This window comes from Acromyrmex echinatior, chromosome 11 (assembly GCF_024713525.1).
Source record: "Acromyrmex echinatior isolate Ae372 chromosome 11, ASM2471352v2, whole genome shotgun sequence".
Lineage (NCBI taxonomy): Eukaryota > Metazoa > Arthropoda > Insecta > Hymenoptera > Formicidae > Acromyrmex > Acromyrmex echinatior.
The window spans coordinates 5,379,580-5,401,869 of NC_141862.1; the positions used below are offsets into that span (position 1 = coordinate 5,379,580).

The window sequence follows — 22,290 nt, forward strand, 5'->3', positions numbered from 1 at the left end:
CAAGGAGCAATCAATACTTCGGCAGTCTTCTTCTGTATGTCTTCAATTGCTACTTCAATGGGACTTAGGACTATCTGTTTTCGAGCTACGACTCGAATTCTGGTTTTCAAATACGGGAAATGTGTTGCCACTGTTAATATAGTCTTCCGTTTACATTGTTCGCGTAACTCGCCGTGTGCTTTGCCACCAGGAGTAAAAGGTGTCGCATAAACGAATCGTTCTAAAAACAAAGCCATCATAAAAATAATTCCAAAATTTGTAACAACAAAATGAAATATTTTGTCTTAGTCAACTCACTTATATTGAAATTTCGATGAAAAACTGTTGGTCTGTGTCTAAGCTCGTGCGCTTCAAAATATGGTTCTACATAAGTGATCTGTACATAAGCTTTATCTGGTTCCAGCTTGCTAGGATCCACAGGATTTGAATCCTTTATTATAACTATATTATCCGCGCCGAATCTTTCGGCATAAAAGTTCTCGAGTCTCGAGAATATCTCCGGGAGTTTCGTCAAGGTGGGCTCTTTGTAAACAAATTCTTCGCCAGCGAGATCACCGAATCTGGCGCCGTAGAAACCAACTCTAAAGTATGTTCCAAAGACACGTTTGCCGGCCAATTGTTCCACACGCGTATATGCCTCGTGAAGTTTACTAAAAAAACATCCCCAAAAAGTATTATGTAAATTTTAAGTACAAAGATATTCTCTCTATCATATTAAATAATTGAAATTTTCTTACCCGTGAATATTAGCTAATTTTTTGTAGTCGTGTGCAGCTTCCGCTATAGGTAACAACACCCTATAGACGTCAGGAATAGCTTCGTACATTCCAGCTGCATGAAAAGAGCTAGCCGCGTGCTCTAATAAACCTGCCAATCCGCTTTCTGAAAAATCAGGGCCTAAGCAAAGTCCTTCTTCCCTTCTAGCTAATACGTCATCGCCGACAGCGCTTTCTTCTAAAGCATTCGGTGTCACAGCATTCAAAGCGACGGCTCCTACAGGCCGACCACCGCCACCAGGTTCTAACAAATGAAGATATTCCGCTACCAGAGCGGCACTATGCACTAAACACATTGCTGCTTCTGTGTGATTTTTCCTTTCCATGTGCTGCTGTGCCATGTTTGCGAGCCAAGTCAGACGAAGATCAGGTGATCCTTGATAACCCTTGGCGATTCTAAACAAAATTTAGATATATCCGTTAATTTAAAGCTCGTTTATGCTTTAAAAATACAAATTAAATTTATCATTAGTAAAGATTCAAAAATCTTACCTATACATTAGATCCAAGAGCATTTCAGGATCTTCTTGGAATTCTTTCATCTTAACAGTATCAGAAAGAATCATATGAAGATTGAATAGTAGATCCTTCACTTGTTCAGGAAAACTCGTGTCTGCAAGCTCTGTATCTCTCTCGGCGTATACCAGCACTGTTTTCAAGGCTCTACGTAACGCTCCTTCGCTAGGAGCTCTTCCTCTCCCAACAAGAGCGGATAACGATGTTGTGACTTGCATCTTGACGCGCGCAAAATTCTATGAAAAATGTAAGATTAAAATAATATGCTTCATAGACTACCAATACAATATGATATCTCATGATAGCTTACATTCCCAATTTCGAAATTTTGTCGCATCAGTAAATACAAACTCGCAGCTGCGTGACTTCTAATAGCGCTTAAAGGTGAGCTGCACCGAGTGAGCAGTGTTAAACACAAATCCCCACAGCGCTCGCTTTCCTCATCGAACAATGCACTATGATACTTGAAGACTAGAGCTCGCTGTGTATTGAACATGTGCTGAAGAACCAATGTACTTTGATTTCTAGCCAGAGCTCTTAATAACACTTTCAATACCGCACCAACAACTGCACCTACATAATTTTGAACATGTAATTTATCTTTCCTTGTCATATTTAAGTAATTATAATGAAATAAAAAATTTGTGAATACCTCCACCGCCATCAGCTTGAACTACAGATTCTAAAGTATCTAATACGACAAGAGAAGCCTCAGCCGCTAAGGCTCCTTCTATATGGGCGTCTTGTTCCACAGCTCTTCCCTCCGGTTGTTCGCAAGATCTTGAAGAATCAATTATATTTATATAATTATAACTTCATATTATATAAATATATTAATTTATAATTATAATTTAAATAATATTTATACCTATAAGGCATTTGATCTTTGCGCCATCTCAATTTATCTCCGGTCACTCTCTCTTTTCTTCGCAGCATCATTTCGCTCCTAGCACTTCCCTGACCAAGAATCACGTCTTCCAATCGCGATCTAATATCACTAGTGGCCGTTGCTTGAGGTGGCAATCTTTTAAGAGCTTTTTTGCCTTTGTACTCAAATGCTGCAGTGGCTATATTCAATACTTGCAGCAAGCTCAATATGCGTCTCGCACTGAGTTCGGAGCACCATTGTGCTAGAGCAGTTCGCTCCAATCCCTTGAGCACCCATAAGACACACATTAATAAATGTCGAGTAGCTTCGGAACTCAAGGATACGCGGCACTGATTGCCCGCAGTATCCGCCGATACTCCGCCTGCAATGGCCAATGCTACCGATTGCGTGATTGATCCGGATTCATCCGGATAAACGCTTTTATCTTTGGAATCCCAATGATAAAGCTGGGGTAAGGCATCCATCAAGATACTAAGTAATGGTAGATATAGTGCAGCGACTCTGGCCTTCGCTGCAGGATCAGAATATCGTGGATCAGCGTCATGGCAACTCATAAGATGTCGAACAGTTCCGATAGCTTTATTCTGTAGCATCGGATTTGGTATCTCCAAAGTATTTGCCAGATCAGACAGAACAATGCCGACCAGAAAATGCTGCTGCCTGAATTCTTGACTGAGTTCCGAAAAGCGAGCTCTATCACCGGGCACGAGAGTGGATATCAAACTGCCTGAGCTGCCGGTTGATGGACTGGGTGATGCCGGGGCGGATCCTGATGTATAGCCAGTGCCGAAGGGAAGGTTCAATGCTACGTAATGCTCGTGCGAGCACACCGTTCTCACGAGATCGAGTTTCAGAGCGAACAATGCCGCCGAATCAGGAATATGCATTGACGCATCCGACAGCGAACAACAGGCGGCGCGAACGAGTGACAATACAAATCCTCTATCCATTACAGATAACAGATCAGACAAAAAATTGCCAAGACTCGATATTAAATTGGATGCCACGCGAATCTCCTTGCCGCAACGAGATATCACCTCGGATGTTAACGCGGCAGTGAGTGTAGCGACGTCATCACAAAATTGTGGTGAAAATCTCAATTTTCGCAATGCCTCTAAGGATCCCATTTCGGACATCGTCACAACCATCGAACGCATTATCAACTCTAAGAAGAACCAGGAATGAGTTATCGCCAGCTCGCGTGCCTGACCGGTGGATACAACCCAGTGCAAAGCAAGTTCCTCATGTAGAAGTCTTCTGGTGGGATGACTATTGATTGAGGGAGATTCCTGCCGCATCGACGCAGTTCTGTCCAATCCTCGTGAATGGATCTCCATCTCCAGATCTTCCAAAGGCAAATCGGGATTGCTCTGTGCTCGTGCAACGCTCCCGATGTGAGTCATGCTCGGTAGAGAGCATTGATATGCTATGTAAGTGGCCAAAAGAGCATGTCTTCCATGTGCATCCAGTTGACCGTCCGGTAAATTGGTGATATTTCGCACAAGCAATCCTAAAGCCTCAAAAATGGTAGCGGCGACGTTCAATGATTGAGATGGTAAGGTTGGCGGTCGCACCAGAAGACACAGTAATTGATCCAGTAATTGAGGAAGAGATCGTACCAAAGCAGAATGCGAGCCGCGAGCTAATTCGAGGAGCGCCGATTTCAATTCTGATTCCATGCCCGCTTCGCCTATACGAGGCGGAACTTGACCGGTTTCCAAAAATCCACACAACGATAAAAATCTGTAATATGGAAATTATGTTGAAAATTATTACATTTTTTTAAATTCACTTTACAAGAATAAAAGATAATGTATCATTACCTGTCGATATATTTGTCTTGCGGATGAACGCTGGAAACAGGCTCCAATATGACAGTGAAGACTCCTCTGTGAGCATCTACCCATCGAGTGCCTGGTAAAAGAACATCAGGAGCAATATAGGAATAATTTGCGGGTGGTGGATCCAGCATAGCAGGCAAACTGAATTCGCCTGATTGGAGATGACCATCTCTTAAAAGCGGTAGCCACTATAAATAGTTTTATATATTCAATACATCAATCAAATTATTGATCTATTAGTTTTATTAATTATTGATTGAAATTTACTGTATATGCGACTGCCGTTTCGACGTTTGGTTGTTCCATTTTCTTCTGACAACTAATGTGATAAAAAGTGAACAATAAGTGATGTTTCGCACTTAAATCCGCGGGTAGCCTCATCTTGATTTCATCATAAAAATTTGGATTCTTGTTGTGATATGACACGGAAGTGAAATACTCGTGCGTCATCTCGGGACATGATGATCTACCAAAGATAGCTGTGAGCGCATCGGCTTCTTGCTCACCTCCCATAAGCTGAATTCTTACAGCAATATTGCGAGCTGAGCCAGTTCTAGAACTAAAGTTTGCTTCCTACGAACAATAGAATATAATTGTAATATCATGTAATTAATAAAAAATAATTGGTCATACAATTTTATTTGATATACACCTTAGGATAAAGATAAAGGAGATTACGATATGTTAAATCTGGCGAAACAACTTCGCTCGGAAACTCGAGTATCTCCTTAACAGGTCGACTCTTTTCATCCGGATATGGAACTAATCTCCTAAGATCAGGATCGAGACACCTCGGCAGCTCTTCGGGTCTGGGACTGAGATCCAATTTCAATATCCCTGGTAAGCATTTTAATCGTTTCAAGTTAGATCCAGGTCTTCGTAATTCAACCAAAAGTTTATAAAGATCTTCATCGCGAAGTCGTTCGCTTTCCTGTTTGAAAAAGCTCGAAACTGTTAAGGTAATGGGCCTGTAAGAATATTAAGATGTTACTTTAGTCAATAAAAACTCATTGTAGAAAAATGAAGTATACAAACCTAAAATTATCGAGACAATTGGCAAAATCATCTGGTGACCAACTGCGTCTTTTGTCTGAACTCCGTCTTTCTAGCGAACCTCGTCGCGTCGGTGGTTCCACTTTCTTTCGCCACTGTTCCAGACCTCCTGATTTTCTGTCTAAGGATCCAGCGCTGCCAGTGCTATCCGTGTCACCACCACCACCAATTACACCAGACAGATGAATTGCAGTCCATGCGAGAGGCATTCTATAACGACCAAGGCGTTCACATGCAGCGGCAGCGGCAGCTCTGACCTACGAAAAAGAATAAAACAATAATATATAAAAAAATTGTTATTTTGAATCGTTACTATCTCTTCTTATTTTCTTACTTTATCTTTATTTTTATCTTCACGTAGATATGGTTCGGCACACTCCGATATATCACCTTGCAGTACTTTCTCTAGCCGTACGACAAGAAACAAATCAGGACTGGGTTTGCTGATACTCAAAACACAGCTTCTGGCTAAAGTACTTGCATCGCTGTAAGCAATGTGTCCTCCAAGCATTCTTTTTAACCCTTCTGAATTCATATCGACGTAGAAATTCTCCGATACCTGAACAACAATGTGTAATTAACAATTTGTAATTAGCATTATGCGTTCTTGAAGTTATAATTTTAATCAAAATTAAAAAAAAAAGATATCGTACTTTTTTCTTTTCTCTGGCATCGTATAATGCAAGGCTCGCAAATATTGGCTCCACTTCTAATTCTAATTTTAATTGCAGACATTTCACGAGAATTTTATGAGCAAAAGGTTCTGTAGGTTCTGGAGCAACATTAATTTCTTGCCATTCATCATCAGGAGAAGTTGGAGGAGCATAAAGAGGAAATAAGGCTTCCTGAAAAATAAATATTCAAAATAAAAACTTACAAGGGCTTGCCACTTTACAATTCTGTACCTGTCGATCTTCTAATCTTTTTTGTTCGTTCATTTGATCAATTGTTTCAAGGCAGACGCGATCTAATAAAGTTGGCAGAAGAGGATCATGTTGTGAATGTCGCAAATCCAAACTTGCCCAAGATCCTCTTGGAGTATCTCCGGAATTGGACAAATCATCCTCCTCATTCGGTGATACACAGCCATTTGCATCTTCTTGATCTACCTAATTGAGATAAATTACTTTTATTCCTGCTCACATCACACACAAATTCATTATCTCCAACATTAGATACCTCAAAATCTTGTCTAGGTGTATCCTGAAGTAATCTGTCTCTGGCAATAGGTGAAATTCTTCCTTTATATTTGCGATGTATTACAATCCAGTCTGAAGTAAAACTTTCAATGCATCTTTTCACATAAGGTGACACGGTATCTCTGAAAGCCAAATAATTAAAATAAAGAATAGATTTTATTACATTTATTATACATTTACTGTATACACAAATTTTAAATAATATATAATAATATGATATATAATAATATATAATAATGATAACGCTTCTATTATTTGTTCTTACATTGATTCATGTGGTACTACTGACTCCTCTGTTCGAATTTTCCTCTTTACAACTCTCAATTCAACATCTCCCAGAGGAAAATCTAATATTGGTTTTAAAGGATCACGGTCTAACACTGACTGGTGTTGTCCCAAGAATTCTTCATAATCAAGTGGTTCTAATACCTCGCACAACGACATCTATATAATGGTTAAATATTTTACTTAATGATTAAATAATTTATTTCAAAATTAGTTATAATATTTTCATATTTTAATTTTCCAAAGAAAACTGCACGCTTACCGTAGAAGAAAATCCTGATATACTGCTACCACTTTTGGATAAATCACGGGAATAGGAAGTAGAAGTAGCAATTTGCCGCCTTACATCAGCAGCATGTTGTTTGCTTAATTTGTGAGCAAATGCACGCTGGACTGAAGACATTATAAATGTCCCAGTGAAATAATCTGACGAGATTCTACAAAAAAAAGATTATATGAATAAATCTATTTTGATAAAATAATACAAATTTTAACCATTAAATTCAAATTAATAATTGTAATGTATTTTTTTTCTTTTATGAAATGCAAATTTGTTTTTTTTTCCCCCTCAATAAAGTAACACATAGTATCTTTAACTTGCATTATTTACACACACACACACAAATTATTATTTTATTCATAAATAATGCGTGCTTTTAATTATAACAATAAAATATTATAACAAACCTAAAAACAATAAAATTAAAAAATAATGATTAATATTCATAAGTTGTGAGAGTAGGAAATGGAGCAGAAATTATAACCGTGTTAAAACGAGTAATGAAATATCGCGACAAGAATGTATATTTATTACATCGAACAATTACTTATGTTAATCCAAATTCATCGAGAACTGTGAGTAATCAAAATCGCCGACAAGAATTCGCTGTCCTTCAATATTTCCTTAAACCTTGACGCGTTTGTATTTGACTCCTTCACTGACGCTTCTTAGAACTGTCAGACTAATTAAAACTTAAAAACTGATTGGAAGGGTTACCAGATTTTAGGCAACTTTTGCACTATTCTGCACTGCACTACAATAAATCACACTGCCTACACTTGTATTGTCAATTGTAGTACCAGAGAGACTTTTGTCGACTTGTGTCACTTCAGTCACTTGTAAATGGAAGGCATCCATAAATTGCCATAAGTAAATGCTTCCTGATTATCTGTGTGATTTATACATGTGAGAGTGAATGAACACAAATATGGCGCTGTCCAGTGCTGTCTTCAAACGTAGAGGCGAAATCGGCAGTCTACTCATGAGAGTCTGTGGTTGAGTAACAGCTGTTGTAAACGATAATAAGCGGACATCGGGCATGTCATAAGAAATGCAGAAAACGACAATAATGATGTGTAACAGAAAATCCGAATCCAAACGGCGGAGTCAGTTCGTATAATCTGAGAGAGATTTATGGAATTCCACAAACATCATGTGTCCTGCACTACTGGAGAACGAGGAGCGATGTTTGGGTGGCATGACTTTTTTCGCGCAAAGTCACCCAGTGGAAGTGTGCGGCAGCAACGGTCTACCACTCACCCCGAATTCCATAACTATCTACGGAAAGGCGCAATTTCTAAAGACCATCTACCATCCTCACCTCTCTCCCTATCTTGACATAATTAGAAGCAAACATGGTGAGTCCTGACAATGCAAATAAATTTATTTCCCACTGAGACTGATAAATTATTTTTGTATATTTGTAGAGAGAATTGTGGTTGTTACGGAGTACAGTGGAAATCCATTGAGCACTAGGCATGATTTAAGTACAAAAGAAATCGTCAAGATATCCTTTCAGAGTCTCTTAGCGTTACGGCGCATGAACGAACTAGATCTCGTGCATAGACACTTGAGTCCAGATAATATATTGATTAAGAAAAATGGTGATGTCCAGTTATACAACTACGGATTATATTACATGACAGATGGAGGAAAGAATGTATCTTTTCCAATTGGGTATTTTTTTCAAATATCTCTTTTATACTAATATAAATATTAATTATATCTGTTTGTTATAAATAAATTATAAATAAATTTTCTTTTTTCAGTTCTCCAAAATACACAGCACCAGAGGTATTTTTAAATCCTAGTCCGAGTGGTGTTAAAATAGATTCTTGGTCTCTGGGAATGATTATAGCGGAGCAACTATTAGGACAACCTATCTGGCCTGGTATAAAATTATCCCAGTGTTTGAGAAGAGTTCTGAGCTTAATATTGTGTGACACTAGCATATTTGAACGTCTTGCCAGAGAAAATAATTGTTTCCATACTTATGAAGTATAGACTTATCTATTATGTATTATAATCTGTTTACATTATAATGTTATATATCTTGTAACATTACATCTTTGTATCATACAGAAGTTACCAAGAGAGCTAAAGGAATTTGTAGATTCGTGTCTGCAAATTCATCCTACTAAGCGTAAAACTCCAGAGGATTTACTGGAGTTGCCGATATTTGCGGAACATTTAATAAAAAATATACAAGAAAAGGAAGAAAATCTCTATAAGAATGTTATTGTTAGAAAAATGGATGAGTTGTATTATTTATGGCAATTGGCCGGTGGAGATATTACTGTAGATCTAAAAAAGCAGAGTCTCATTAGATCAAGACCACCTATCTTATCTATTCCAAAGTATTTTTTTCAAATATATATGTATAAAATAATCGTTCATATAATTATATTGTTCAATGCGATTATATCAAATATTTGAAATTTTTGTTTCAGCTTAGTCATATTACTTGGTCAAATGTTTGGTCAGAGAGACACTGCTAGTCTACTCGATGTAAGGGTCGTAAAAGTTCCTATGGAGACTCTTCGCCAGCGTTTAGCTCATATCCCATATATAGCAAATTATCCTTGGTTAACAAACCAGTCAGTTCACTCTCATCCTATATTTATTTTAATATTACGAATTGTTATAAAAATTTTACATTACAGAATGCGAATTCAGGCACAAGAAGATCTGACGAATGCCGCATCTCAGTTGCCATTAATCATAAGGGAGCGTGATACAGAATATCAATTTTATAGGCTTGTCCTATTCGACAGACTTTTACAGGCTTATCCGCTCACTCAGGAGGCAATTATCGAGGAAGCACATAAAGATATACCGCCTCCAGTTAGAGGTGCCGTATGGGCGGCTTTGCTTGGTATCACCGGCGATATACAAAAGCGTTATGACATGATTGATAAGGAAACGCCCACTCATACTGATCGGCAGGTATATAATTACATATTATAATATGATACTCGACATGTAAATGCATTTTGCTAATAATTTTATTTCAGATAGATATATAATAATTTCAGATAGAAGTGGACATACCGAGATGCCATCAATATAGTGAATTACTATCATCTGGTGCTGGACATGAACGATTGCAAAGATTGCTAAAGGCGTGGGTCAGGAATAATCCACATTACGTCTATTGGCAAGGGCTCGATTCGCTTACAGCTCCGTTTCTTTATCTAAATTTTAATAATGAAGGTATGACTATTCAACATACATATTTTTGTTTCTTTATCTGTAACTAGAATATAAAATCCTGATGACCTTGAGACATTTTTCTAATTTTTAAATAATGTAATGATTTGGAATAATTTTATATTTTACATCTTATTTTTCGTGATTTTGTTTTGTTACAATTTTTTATAGTTGAAAATTTTTAAACTTCTAAAACTATATAATAACAATTTTTTTATACATAGTTGAATAGTAATAATAATTTTTTAATTGAAAATTTTAAAACTTTTAAAACTATATATGTAATAACAAAAAACTTTAATAGGATCCATATATTCTTTTAGTTATAAAAAATATGTTTTCCTGTTACGAGTTAATGTATTGTGCTATTGGTTTTAGCTCGAGCTTTTGCGTGTCTGTCAACCTTCATACCGAAGTATCTCCACAAGTTCTTTCTGAAAGATAACTCAGCGGTGATACAGGAATATCTGGGCAAATTTTCCCAAATTATTGCGTTCCATGATCCCCAATTAGCGAATCATTTGAAGTCCATAAATTTTGTACCAGAACTTTTTGCCATACCATGGTTCCTAACGATGTTTTCACGTAAATTTTGCTATTTTTTTCAATGCGCCATATTATTAATTGTTGATATAAAAATTAAAAAATAACTAATTTTAGACGTATTTCCATTGCATAAAATATTGCATCTATGGGATAAACTATTGTTGGGAGACTCGTCGTTTCCTCTCTTAGTTGGATTAGCGATATTGAAGCAATTGCGAGATTCCTTATTAATGTCAGGTTTCAATGAGTGTATTCTCCTGTTCTCTGATTTACCTGAAATTGACATAGAATTATGCGTTAAAGATTCCATGACAATGTATCAAAATACACCTGCTAGTATCACATACAGAAAACACCAATACAATACAGCAAAGGTACAGTACTGTTGTAATTGATTATCTACATATTATAAAATTCTAATTAATTTGTAGGATGCAAACTGGATTGAACCCGAAGCGGGAACTGAAAAGATGCCAAGGATAAGTGTGGAAGACTTTTTAAATCTTTACAACAATTCACCGAATAAAGTCATAGTGGTTGATGTACGTAGTAATATACAGTAAGTATTTGTTTTCAAATTATAATAACAAAATTTTATTGAAAGGATTTACTTCCTAAACTAATCTGTTTTTAACAGATTCGAGAGGGGTGCTGTTCTCGGTAGTATTAATATTCCATTTACAAGTGTGCAATTATCTCAAACTCACATCGACACACTCGGGCCACATGCAAAACCGTTAACAGATAATAAAAGCAGTGTCGTTGTAATTATTGGACCGCACAATCAAAACAATGCACTGGCAAGTAAATCATATATAAAAGGAAAATGTGAAGAGAGATTTAATTGTAATATATTTTCTAATAGTTTGCAGAATTTCTGGTAAAATGCAGTGTCATAGGAGTCTGTTCTCTGCAAGGTGGAATGAACGCGTTACGCTCCAAGTCTCCGAATATTATAGTACCTGCACGTTAATTGAATTACGTAATTGAATTACTATACATATAATACTCAAATGTATTCTCTATACCAATGCTGAGATTTAGTTGCATATTTCGGCTGATGTTCAGCTTGATTTCTGCCCTTTGTCTAAGACCGATCGGCATTTAGGCTGAGCGCAAAAATAACGCAGGAATCAAGCTGAAAATCGACCGAAATGTGCAATTAAATCCTAGTACTATTCTACACAGTACAATTGATATACGATATCTATAAATCTGTATGACGATCTTGTACAATTTTGTTATAAAAAATTTCATTGTATCGCGTGACTCGATTATTCACAAATGAATGCCATATATGCTTCGTATGTGTACACTTCCAGTTGCTATGACAACGAATGTCAAAGTTGTGAACACTAAAGCTTAGACATGTGCCTTTTGTTGCACACTTTTTGATTAGTTGTATAATATAATATTAATTTAAGTAAAAAAGTATGGATAAAAGTGTACCACCGGACCTTCACAAATGGCTAAGAAAATGCTTGAAGAAAGAGTTTGGAAAAATTATACAAAGCGCTATAGACAAGGAACAGGTACCCAGCGATATCGCCTACAAGCTTTCACATTCGAAGGATATGACTGCTTTGTTGAATTCTATGAAGAAGGCAATCGCCGAGCAATACGTGATAGTAAAACCTTCATCCGCAGCATCACAATCGTCACATTCCTTCACCAGCGATCTCGCAGCAGACGAATGGACTTCTCCGCAAGGAAATGCGGAAGAATACAACTGCATTATTGACAAAATTAGTCGTGACAAGCCAGTCCATGTAAGACTGGCTGGCTATGAGATTTTATTAAAGATCGAATTATCCAACATAAATAATAGTTCTCAGTGGGATGTTTTCCAAAAGACGTTGCTAGATGGTCTCACAGATGATAGCAGAGCTATATTCGATGCCAGCATGCAGGTACATGCAAGGTTGCTTAATTGCTCGCTATTAAACCATACTTACAGCAATTTATTAAACGCATTCAATGCGCAATATCATTCGCAGAAATTGCGCGAGACTCTGCCCACTCTAATTTCCGGAATTAATTTCAAGTTTTTCCTGCATGAGAAACTGTTTTACATAATGCATCTGATAGTTCGCTATCAAGAAGAAATGTTGAAAAATACTAGGCTCAGCGACAAGACTGTGGAAGAAGTTATAGAGCAATTTATAGTATTTCTCAGTACGCATAGCTTTGGCAACTCGTTGCAACCTAAAACTTTAAACATGCTAAATATTATCTCAGTATTAGAGCCGCAGGCCAAATGGAGCAAAAGGTGGCTTCATAGTCTCTCTACCAGGAGAAATTTCATCGTTATTCTAGCAAAGTCTCCAACATTTCTGCAAAATGTTATTGAATGCGTTAAGAGCGGTGTAGCAGAAACACCTTGTTCTTTGTCCATCTCTATCATGGATGAAAGCAACGAGCTATGTATCCCTGGCAATACGATAGAAACTGCAACTTATCTGCATTGTTTGACCTTTGTCTCGCAGCTCTGCAGCTATGAGGCGGGAAGAAAGTTGCTCGCGGAGAGTTCATTAAAAACGCCATTTGATGTGGCTGATTTCTTAATAGAATTATTGAACTCTTTAAATAAGTTAGCAGCAGACGCTCCGAGCGGAGTGTATAATACTTCATGTAACGCTCTTCAAAATATGCTCGATGTTTCGGATGTACTATACAACATTGACTTTTACCATGCCACATTATGTCGCTTGGCATCTCTTTCTGAAAATAATATAAAGATTTGGCCACATACGTTAAATATTATTTCTCACATGATAGATACGGTAGATGGTCCGGCATTTTTGACTACAAATTGTAAAGAGCATTCAACAAATTCTGAAAATACCTCATCAAAGTGCCCAGTTGCAATCGTAATGCAATGTATGTCGAATTTATTGAAACAGCCGTTTTCTATAATGGATATAAAATGTATCCTAAATTCGTTTAATCTAATAGAAAAATTATTCGATATTTATGACGTTTACGAGGCCGCGCAAGAACAGATTGAGATGCAGTTCTATCCAGCCGTAGCTAATTTTTACAAAAGAATAAACAAATGCAGTGTTGAAAACGAAAATAAAGTTCAACAACTCGATAGGTAGATTTATAGGAAAATAGATTTTATTTCTGAAAATCTTAGCAATCATATATAATCTCTAAAATTCTATTACAGTGCTGTCAAAAAAGTTTTATTAAAAATGGTATCAATACCACTCGGATTGCAAGCGCTCGTCAATGAGAAGTTAGTATTCGAAGAACTGATTCGCGGATTAATCGCTCCTTTAAGAGTAATCTGGAGTTCTACTGACATAGTCAGCTTCATTTCATCGGCTGGTTATTTTGATCTGGGCTATAATGTGCTCGCAAATCTTGGATCCCATGTTCTGTCAACTTTGTTGTCGCAAACTTGCACAAACGCAAAGGATCCCAGATTTTTTTATGATCCTTGGGATAAAGAAAACGTCAACGAATTTCTACATATTCTCACATTATTTTCCCTTAATTTTAATTGTACGAAATTTAACCATTTATATTTCTTATTGTATACATTCTTAATATATAATTAATGAATATATATCATTAACAGGTTTTGCCGCGTTTATGGTCAATGATAGCGAATCGGATAATGACGAGGAAAAGGATTATCCTTCGAATTTATTTGAATTATTGCAGGCTGCACTAGACGAGGATTCAATTTATCATTATTTAGCTCTTCTATCGTTGAATACTATAATTTGGAATCTAGATGTTTGTGTTTACTTATTAAATTTGTTAAATTTCCAGGTAATACGTTATATGCGATGAAACAGCAGCTGCACACTTATATATAATAATACAATTTTTTAGGAAGCGCTATTAGATATTCAGAAAAGTAGCACAATTTTCCTTGAAGTTCGCAAAGAACAAAGCGACGATGAAACTTATTATAAGACAGAGGACGATATTGATGATGGTAATAAGCCAGAATTGCGAAAGGAATACATAATTGATGAATGCAGTTTCGTACGACATGATATTTTATTAAAATCATATTACATGACATATAAAAGAAAACAATATGTGATACCATTTGAGGAATATGAGTTTTTTTCGGAGTTTCCACCTCCCAGAATATACGCAGATATGATGGATTACCGAGAAATGGAATGCGATTCAGAGCTGAACGATATGCTGCAGGAGGAAAGGCCCGGATTGCTAGATATCAGTTGGGTTTCACAAGTTAGAGCGGCTCATAAAGCCTCGCGATGTCCAATTAAGGTAATTTCACAAATATAAATTTAGTATCCTATTTAATAACAGAAATTAGAAAAATAATTTTTATTTTAGAATTTTATGATGACGAATTTGTTAAATCAAATGCACAAAGCTATTCCAACTGCGGAATGGGTAGAGCAGTTTGAATGGCAGGAGAATATAACATACGATACAGATTATTGGCTTCTGGAAGATATACATGCTATTAACATTGTTTTGAATTATGCTGAACAACGAGAGATTTTAAAGAACAATAATGACAGTCAGAAGAATTTGAAACAATTCATTCATTCTGCCTACATATTTATACAGTACAATAAACCGAACAGATTCGAGGGTTTTGATTGGTTCTTAGCAACAGTGTTCATTATCTGTGATGGAGATGTGGATAAGTATGTAACTCGATATATATATATTATATATTAGGTGTTGGAATTAATTCGTAGCGTTTTTTAATGAAAGAATGTTATTTATTTCACATGAGCATTAAAAAATACATTAATGAAAGTACTTCCCATCACTTTCTACTACTTTTGACCATCTTTCGGGCAGTGAATGAATACCGCGTCGGAAGAACTGTTCATCTTTAGATGAAATCTAGGAATCGAACCATTTTGTACAATCTTCGTAAGATGTGAACTTCTGCTCGCACAAGCTATGAGCTAATGATCGAAACAAGTGGTAGTCGCTAGGTGCAATATCAGGAGAATACGGCGGGTGCGGTAGCACTTCCCATTTAAGTGTTTCCAGGTATGTTTTTACCGGTTTTGCAACGTGTGGGCGAGCATTGTCGTGCAGCAAGATGACTTTATCGTGTCTTTCGAAGTATTCCGACCGTTTTTGCTTCAATGCACGGCTCAAGCGCATCAGTTGCCGTCGGTAGAGATCTCCAGTAACGGTTTCATGCGGTTTTAGCAGTTCGTAGTATATGACACCCTTCTGATCCCACCAAATACAGAGCAGGAGCTTTGAGCCATGGATATTGGGCTTTGCCACTGATGTTGATGGTTCGCCGGGCTTAACCCATGACTTTCTGCGCTTTGGATTGTCATAATGGATCCACTTTTCGTCACCGGTAACAATCCGATGCAAAACCTTTTCTTTTCTGCCGTTGAAGCAGCAGTTCGCACGTGAGAAAACGTCTCTCAATATCCCTTGGTTTCAATTCATATGGGACCCAATGTCCTTCCTTCTGGATCATGCCCAAACTTTTAAGACGTTTTCCTATTGTTGAGAAGTCAACTTCCAATGACGTAGATAATTCTTTAAGTGTTTGACATGAGTTTTCATTGAGCAGTGCCTGCAAATCGTTATCTTCAAATTTTTTCGGCTGACCAGGTCGCTCCTTGTCATCCAAGTCGAAATCACCAGCTTTAAAACGTGCAAACCACTTCCTACACGTTTGCTCAGCCAGAGCATGTTCACTATACACATCCACTAAAATACGATGAGCTTCAGCTGCACTTTTGTTCATATTAAAGTAATGAAGCAAAACTCCCCGCAAAAACACTTTATCTGGCACAAATTTTGACATATTCAATGAATTATACAGTATTGTTATTTATGATTTCAAGAAAGGTTATGTACGGCAAATGACGTCCTATGATAGATGTTTACAATGTATACAGAACTATAGGTAACAACGAAATAGTGTACTGCTTGTGCCATCTCTTGTAAAACGCTACGAATGAATTCCAACACCTAATATTATTTTTAAATATTTAATTTATTATTGGAGGAAGTAAATTAGTATAAAAAATTGGAACCTCAGCTGACCGCGAATTAATTCTTTGACAGCTTTGTTTAATTTCCGGTATGATCACGTATAGTGGCATATATAATTCTTATTCAATCAATATTTTTTTGCAATATTTTAATTACAAAAAAAAATTGATTAAACAAGCATTTCAAAGCAATCAATAGCGATTAACTCAAGCAAATCATATATCATCATTGGCAGGTCTCAGATTGAAAACTTAGTTCTCACCGGGTCAATGTTTCTTTATTATCATCGACCCGTCTCAATATTTTCTTTTCATCATTGACCAGATAATATGCTGTTATATCAACATATTATCAAATATGTTAATTAGCAATTGATTATAGGTGCAAGACTTTTATCATGCAAGTAATTCAATTTCCATCAACATTACTTCTCTGGCCGAAATTGGGCAAAGTTATCGATGAAAAAAATAATGAAGGTACTAGTTCGCAGTTTACTTTTATGCAAGTTTTAGAAACTATGGTTAACATCGAGCTTCCAAATATTAAATATGGATTAAAGGTAAATTTTGTAATTAAAAAAATTTGGTTACCTAAAAATATAATGTTATTTTGATTTTCAAACGAAAAGGATGTCTTCGGTGTCAATTGGTGGATGATATTCAATAGAATGTTGTCGCAATGCTTCTGGGGAATCCTTCCATGGAGCGAAATCGTTCATTTTTTTGCAATATGCATTTTGTATCCATCTGATTATATGGTGTATTATTCTGTATCACTCTTGCAATTCTGCCAGGAACAGCTACTGCAGGATTTAACGAACAGAAAAATGTGGCCGGAGTGCATGGTATATATACATGAAATGTACTAGAGTTATTTTTTTTTAATATCATTAGATAACTTACTAAATGCATTTTTATACAGGTATTGGACGAGTATCGCTGTCATAATTATATTACATATATGGATAATTTAGGTCAACGATATAGAAATCGGATTTTACCCGCAATGACTAAAAATTTAAATTCGGAAGATGAAATATAAATATATATATCTCACGAGCTTAATTTAAAAAATACGAAAAAAAGATATGTACGATTCAATATTGTCGAAAAAACAAATTACACATTCATGCAAAAGAAAATCTTAAGGATTCTTAACATGAAATAATTAAACACCAGTAAAATGTATGTATATAACAAATAACAATTAATTATCATAATTAATAGTTCCTCTGTTTTTCTATTTCCTATAAGTCAATTTTCATTAGCTATAATGGATGTATGTACATTTTGCACATATAGAACATTTGTATAGATTGTATTTAGAAATCTTCATGTATACAACATAACATTGACTCTGGTACTCGCATAATTCGCATACCTGCAAAATCCAACGATATACGAGTTATCGTTTGCAGATTTTCCAATGATAATACCTTAAACACAAATCAGATACCGTATTACACATATACGGTATAATAATCTCTCAATATTGTCATTCACTCTTTTATTTGTCAATTAAACACTCAATCTTCATGGATTGTAAAAAGTTTTGCTACTTCATTTAAATCATCATACTTCGTGTTTCCTGTAAGGACCTGAAATAATATAAAAATTATTTCTATTTAAATTATATAAAGTTATATTGATTGTATCCGAATAAATCAGGAATATTTGAAAGGAATTATAACATAAATATAAAACAGATTAATGCTGATAAATTTACCTGTCTGGCAAGAGACATTCGATTGAAGATATTCCACAGAACTATTCCTACTACAACATCATCTCGCAGATAGAAAACAATGCCCTTCTCAAAATCTTTGTATTTCGTAGATTGCTCTTTTACTTTATCTCCACGCACTTCTTCCTTTTCTTCTTCTGCATTATCTTCTGTATTATTATTTTTTACAATTTGTGATATCGATGGCTCCGATTTTTCATTAGATTGCGAGACTTCAGAATTTATTTTTTGTTCCTAGGAAAAAAAATAGTCCAGAAAAATACTTTTATAATTAAATATATCACATGTTCACTGTAAGGATTACTTACATCGCTAAGATTATTAATTGGCATCGCATTTGCTCCTGTCGTTTTTGCAAAAACTCCAACAGTTGGCAAAGATGAGTCTATAATACCTATCGCTTCATATCCTACATCAGGTCCCAAATCTGACCAAAACATCGATTGATGCAGATAAGGTTTACCTGTAAAGAGAAATTTACGAGTTACTTTCGTAATTTCATTGCATTATTTTAGAGATATCTCTGAATTTGTTGAATTACCTGCGCCGGTCATATTTTCACCTGCTAATCTTCCAGAGGTAACTGCATGATCATGATGTGCGACTCTTCTTCTACCAAGTTTGACGTCATAAAAACATGCGGCGTCTCCAGCAACCCAAAGATTGCTTCTCGCTTCTAATTCAGCGTTAACGAGGAATCCTCCTATTTTAGGGTCTGTCTCTAAATTGGAAGTTGTTGCCAAATCTGTATTTGGTTGAACACCTACCGCTACTATCACTTGATCAGCATCAATCTTTTTACACACAAAAAAATAAAAAATTTCAATATAAATCGAAGTACTTAACTAATTACATAGAAAGTTATATAATTATATATAAAATTACTCTTGAATATATCAACATACAGTCTGATCACCAGTGAGGACAAGGGACAATCGACCATTTTTGTATTTATAATCTTGAACTTCTGTGTTAGATATGGTGCGAACACCTTCTGCTTCAGCTTTTTTCGTGGTCCATTCACTCAAATATTCTGGTAATACTTGTGCCATTATAAATTTTTCTTTATAAATTTGGAAAATATTTTTAGATTTATCTATAATAAAACACATTTTTTTATAAATTATTCACAAATATTTTGATAGTGAATAAAAAACTTACAACTCCTAGCAAGTGCGCAAGCGAGTTCCGAACCGAGAAATCCACCACCGATAACGACAACATTCTTGCATTTAGGATTAGAAACATTTTCTTCCAAATCGAGAAAATTATTTTTCGTTCTGAACGTTAAAATCTTATCTTTTATAATGTCCTCGGCGGATTCGAATATTGATAGATTTTTAGGCGATGCGCCTGCAAATACAATTATATATAGAAAATTTAATTTTAAATTTTGATTTTGTCTGATAACAATTTTGAACAGAATTTACCAGTTGCAATGAGGCATTTATTGTAATTTATTTCATAACCATTTTCGAGAGTCACAGTTTTATTTATAACATCGATTTTTGTTACTTTCCAACCCATGGCTACAGCAACTCCACCCTTATCTGATTCGATAAGATTAGTAACATTTGAGTAAAATTCTTGTGGCTCATAGAATATACTATAAAATAAATATAAACATTCTGTATGCAAGTAAAAAGATAATTGTAAGGTCACTATTCATTGTATGTTTAAACTGAGCAAAATTTACCTTCTTTGAGTTCCATTCCATTGGTTAAAACGTAATTGTGCAGTTGTGTCTCTATCTGTATTATACCAAAGTTCTTTAGATAACGGTGGCCTCATATATGGAAATTCTTCCTCTTGTGCTATAACTAAAACCTGGAGAGAAAATTCTTATGTGCATAAATAAAAAAAAAGAAAATCTATTAATATACTCCATACCTTAGCTTTGGGATCTCTAGATTTAATTGATCTAAATGCTGAAAATGCAGCCGTTCCTCCGCCTACCAATATATAAGGAACTTCTTTGGGGATTAATTTGGAATCTGCTGGAACTTTTTCTTTGTTTTTAGATCTCAAATGCCTTCTCTCTTCTTTTTTTTCTAAAAGCACAAATAGTATATGTAAATAGTAGTAATATTTTAAATATTTCTATTATTCCAACATACAATTTTTTATTTAACTTACGTTTACTTTGGCTTTTCTGTTGATCTGTTTCGTCATCTTTCAAAAAAGATGAAGATATCTGTTAAAAATGTTACAATAAAAAAATTGAATTAATCAGCGTTTTTAATCAAATAAAAATTGTCGTACATTGTAATACCTTGTATGTAACTGTTCCTGTCACAATTAAGGCAGCAATTAAGTGCCAGTAGCTAAATTGATATTTTCCATTTTTTCTAAAATCTGAGCCTTTTTCGTTCGGTTGAATCTGTTTGTTGCTTGGTTTACATCTTTCTTGCGGTACAGGACAAGGCGCTCCAGTTTCACAAACAGGAATTTTTTGTGATTTGAGATATTTAGATTCAGACACACATTCTTCTGGCTTGACAGTAGTACCTGATGGCTTGTGTGACTTTTTATTGCTTGCATCGCTATTGTGGCGTAAGTTATTAATATTTACAATTCCTGTAATATTTTTGTAAGTTATCAACAGATATTATAAACAAGGGAGCATTCTCGAAGAGTTCTTGATAATATATTTTATATAACATTTTATTGCATTAATCATATTATCATGTTCAGCCAGCTACTTTTAGTCAGTAAAAAGATGTTATCTCTGATTCAAAAAGATAACATCACTTTACTAGTAAAAAAATAGTAGCACAGTAATACAAATGATACAATGAAAAACTAGATACATAAAATGTATTACATTTTGAAATTACATTTTAAATAACAATATGAAAAAAGAGATAAAAAAAAACATTTATTACAATTTTTTCAAAAAACGCGAGAATATCTTTACATTTCAAATTATTAATAATGTAACATAATACAACTTTACAAAACTAAAAAAAAGTGTCTCCAGGTTAGGTTATTCGCTAGCTATTTGAGACCAAATAAGCCGTATGGAAGAGAGAGATTGTAAACACAGTCCCGTTAATCCAAACCGTACAATTATCGCTCGGAAGGTTATGCAACCAGAATATTATGCAAAAAAAAAATGAAAAAACGTAAAACAAGCGAGGAAACAAGAGCACTTTTTTCAAATCAATATCCCGAGCAGGCATGAATCAGTATGAGAAAAGGGCAGAAAAAGAGAGAATTCGCTGAGATAACTAAACTCACCGGTGTATTTTACAGATCGATACACGTGATTCACATGTGTGAACCTGACAGGCAATTGGCCGACGATTCTACCGCAGACAAACATCTTCGCCGAGCCGGTTGTCTTTATGCAATATGGTGGGCGCTCGTCGTGTTTTCCACTCAGCTGCTGCAATGTGCAGCAATCAACCGCTGGCTGTTGCCGCCGCTTTTACTCTGGACCGGAAGGATGCTCGCCGGAAGGATGCTCGCTGCGCGACACGCCATTACCTGGATTCTCACCTCCTTTCCCAAAGTCGCACCAAATCGCGAAAAAACGATTCTCTACTCGTAGTGACGGGAATGAATGCCGAGTGATGACTGATAGACAAAATATGTGAATTTTTGATATCGCTTCACGATGTGCGCGTATGTACACCAAACACACGATAAACCGCTACAAATTGCTTAGCGGGACGCGGGACCGTTTTTTGCCTCTTTTTTGCTCTTTTCGCATTCGCGCCGTTTCAAAGGCAATTTCAGAAGTGCGTTCCAAAACTCGACTATGTCAATCCGGACTGCGTTCGGAAATATCGCCCAAGTGTCCTCATATATCAATTGGCTGCGTTCAGCAGACTCAACAGTTGAGTGAGCGCTCGCTGCTATTGATGTATTCTTCTAGATCTAAAATTCTAATTGGATGAAAATTCTAAAAAAATACATCAATAATAGCGAACGCTCACTCAACTGTTAAGTTCGCTGAATGCGCCCATTT

At 35.7% G+C, this 22,290-nt stretch overlaps 4 protein-coding genes and 1 long non-coding RNA gene across 9 annotated transcripts in view; 2 read left to right on the forward strand and 3 right to left on the reverse strand.

The window, feature by feature from the left end:
- Positions 1–7,527, reverse strand: part of Zir (dedicator of cytokinesis) — a 95,446-nt gene extending 87,919 nt beyond the window's left edge. For all 3 annotated transcript variants that reach the window (XM_087411499.1, XM_087411498.1, XM_011063966.2), the window contains exons 1-18: positions 7,387–7,527; positions 6,822–6,996; positions 6,540–6,718; positions 6,255–6,396; positions 5,981–6,184; positions 5,729–5,920; positions 5,410–5,634; positions 5,058–5,332; positions 4,675–4,990; positions 4,290–4,595; positions 4,005–4,210; positions 2,161–3,924; positions 1,945–2,072; positions 1,603–1,865; positions 1,269–1,528; positions 738–1,172; positions 298–650; positions 18–220 (exon numbers count right to left, since the gene is read on the reverse strand). In XM_087411499.1, coding sequence (XP_087267625.1) covers positions 18–220; positions 298–650; positions 738–1,172; positions 1,269–1,528; positions 1,603–1,865; positions 1,945–2,072; positions 2,161–3,924; positions 4,005–4,210; positions 4,290–4,595; positions 4,675–4,990; positions 5,058–5,332; positions 5,410–5,634; positions 5,729–5,920; positions 5,981–6,184; positions 6,255–6,396; positions 6,540–6,718; positions 6,822–6,962 — 5,592 coding nt within the window. In that variant the 5' untranslated portion in view covers positions 6,963–6,996; positions 7,387–7,527. The remainder of the gene's footprint in view (positions 1–17; positions 221–297; positions 651–737; positions 1,173–1,268; positions 1,529–1,602; positions 1,866–1,944; positions 2,073–2,160; positions 3,925–4,004; positions 4,211–4,289; positions 4,596–4,674; positions 4,991–5,057; positions 5,333–5,409; positions 5,635–5,728; positions 5,921–5,980; positions 6,185–6,254; positions 6,397–6,539; positions 6,719–6,821; positions 6,997–7,386) is intronic.
- A 250-nt stretch (positions 7,528–7,777) lies between these two features.
- On the forward strand, positions 7,778–11,856 carry LOC105150710 (TBC domain-containing protein kinase-like protein). 2 transcript variants are annotated; one of them, XM_011063965.2, is made up of 12 exons: positions 7,778–8,197; positions 8,267–8,516; positions 8,609–8,837; positions 8,922–9,196; positions 9,290–9,436; positions 9,503–9,785; positions 9,875–10,052; positions 10,428–10,634; positions 10,710–10,969; positions 11,027–11,154; positions 11,233–11,395; positions 11,461–11,856. In XM_011063965.2, the coding sequence occupies exons 1-12, from the start codon at positions 7,993–7,995 to the stop codon at positions 11,566–11,568; spliced, it is 2,433 nt and encodes an 810-aa protein (XP_011062267.1). In that variant the 5' UTR covers positions 7,778–7,992; the 3' UTR covers positions 11,569–11,856. The 2 variants fall into 2 exon arrangements, with proteins under 2 accessions (XP_011062267.1, XP_087267628.1); XM_087411502.1 differs by having other exon boundaries at positions 9,290–9,785.
- On the reverse strand, positions 9,823–11,645 carry LOC147908084 (uncharacterized). Its single transcript, XR_015546774.1, has 2 exons — positions 11,558–11,645; positions 9,823–10,868 (listed from the first exon to the last, which is right to left on the reverse strand). It is a non-coding gene; the product is annotated as an uncharacterized LOC147908084 (long non-coding RNA).
- A 104-nt stretch (positions 11,857–11,960) lies between the features above and the next one.
- On the forward strand, positions 11,961–17,797 carry LOC105150709 (protein broad-minded). 2 transcript variants are annotated; one of them, XM_011063964.2, is made up of 8 exons: positions 11,961–13,692; positions 13,768–14,105; positions 14,182–14,378; positions 14,442–14,852; positions 14,922–15,241; positions 16,956–17,133; positions 17,203–17,418; positions 17,496–17,797. In XM_011063964.2, the coding sequence occupies exons 1-8, from the start codon at positions 12,029–12,031 to the stop codon at positions 17,613–17,615; spliced, it is 3,444 nt and encodes a 1,147-aa protein (XP_011062266.1). In that variant the 5' UTR covers positions 11,961–12,028; the 3' UTR covers positions 17,616–17,797. The 2 variants fall into 2 exon arrangements, with proteins under 2 accessions (XP_011062266.1, XP_087267627.1); XM_087411501.1 differs by lacking the exon at positions 17,496–17,797 and having other exon boundaries at positions 16,956–17,050; positions 17,203–17,401.
- A 268-nt stretch (positions 17,798–18,065) lies between these two features.
- AIF (Apoptosis inducing factor) lies at positions 18,066–22,096 on the reverse strand. The gene is made up of 12 exons (XM_011063967.2): positions 21,558–22,096; positions 20,590–20,894; positions 20,454–20,511; positions 20,208–20,368; positions 20,014–20,144; positions 19,748–19,923; positions 19,479–19,670; positions 19,223–19,413; positions 18,859–19,111; positions 18,626–18,780; positions 18,300–18,551; positions 18,066–18,171 (listed from the first exon to the last, which is right to left on the reverse strand). Exons 1-12 carry the CDS (start codon positions 21,640–21,642, stop codon positions 18,100–18,102), a joined length of 2,031 nt encoding a protein of 676 aa, XP_011062269.1. The 5' UTR covers positions 21,643–22,096; the 3' UTR covers positions 18,066–18,099.
- Positions 22,097–22,290: the final 194 nt, after the last annotated feature.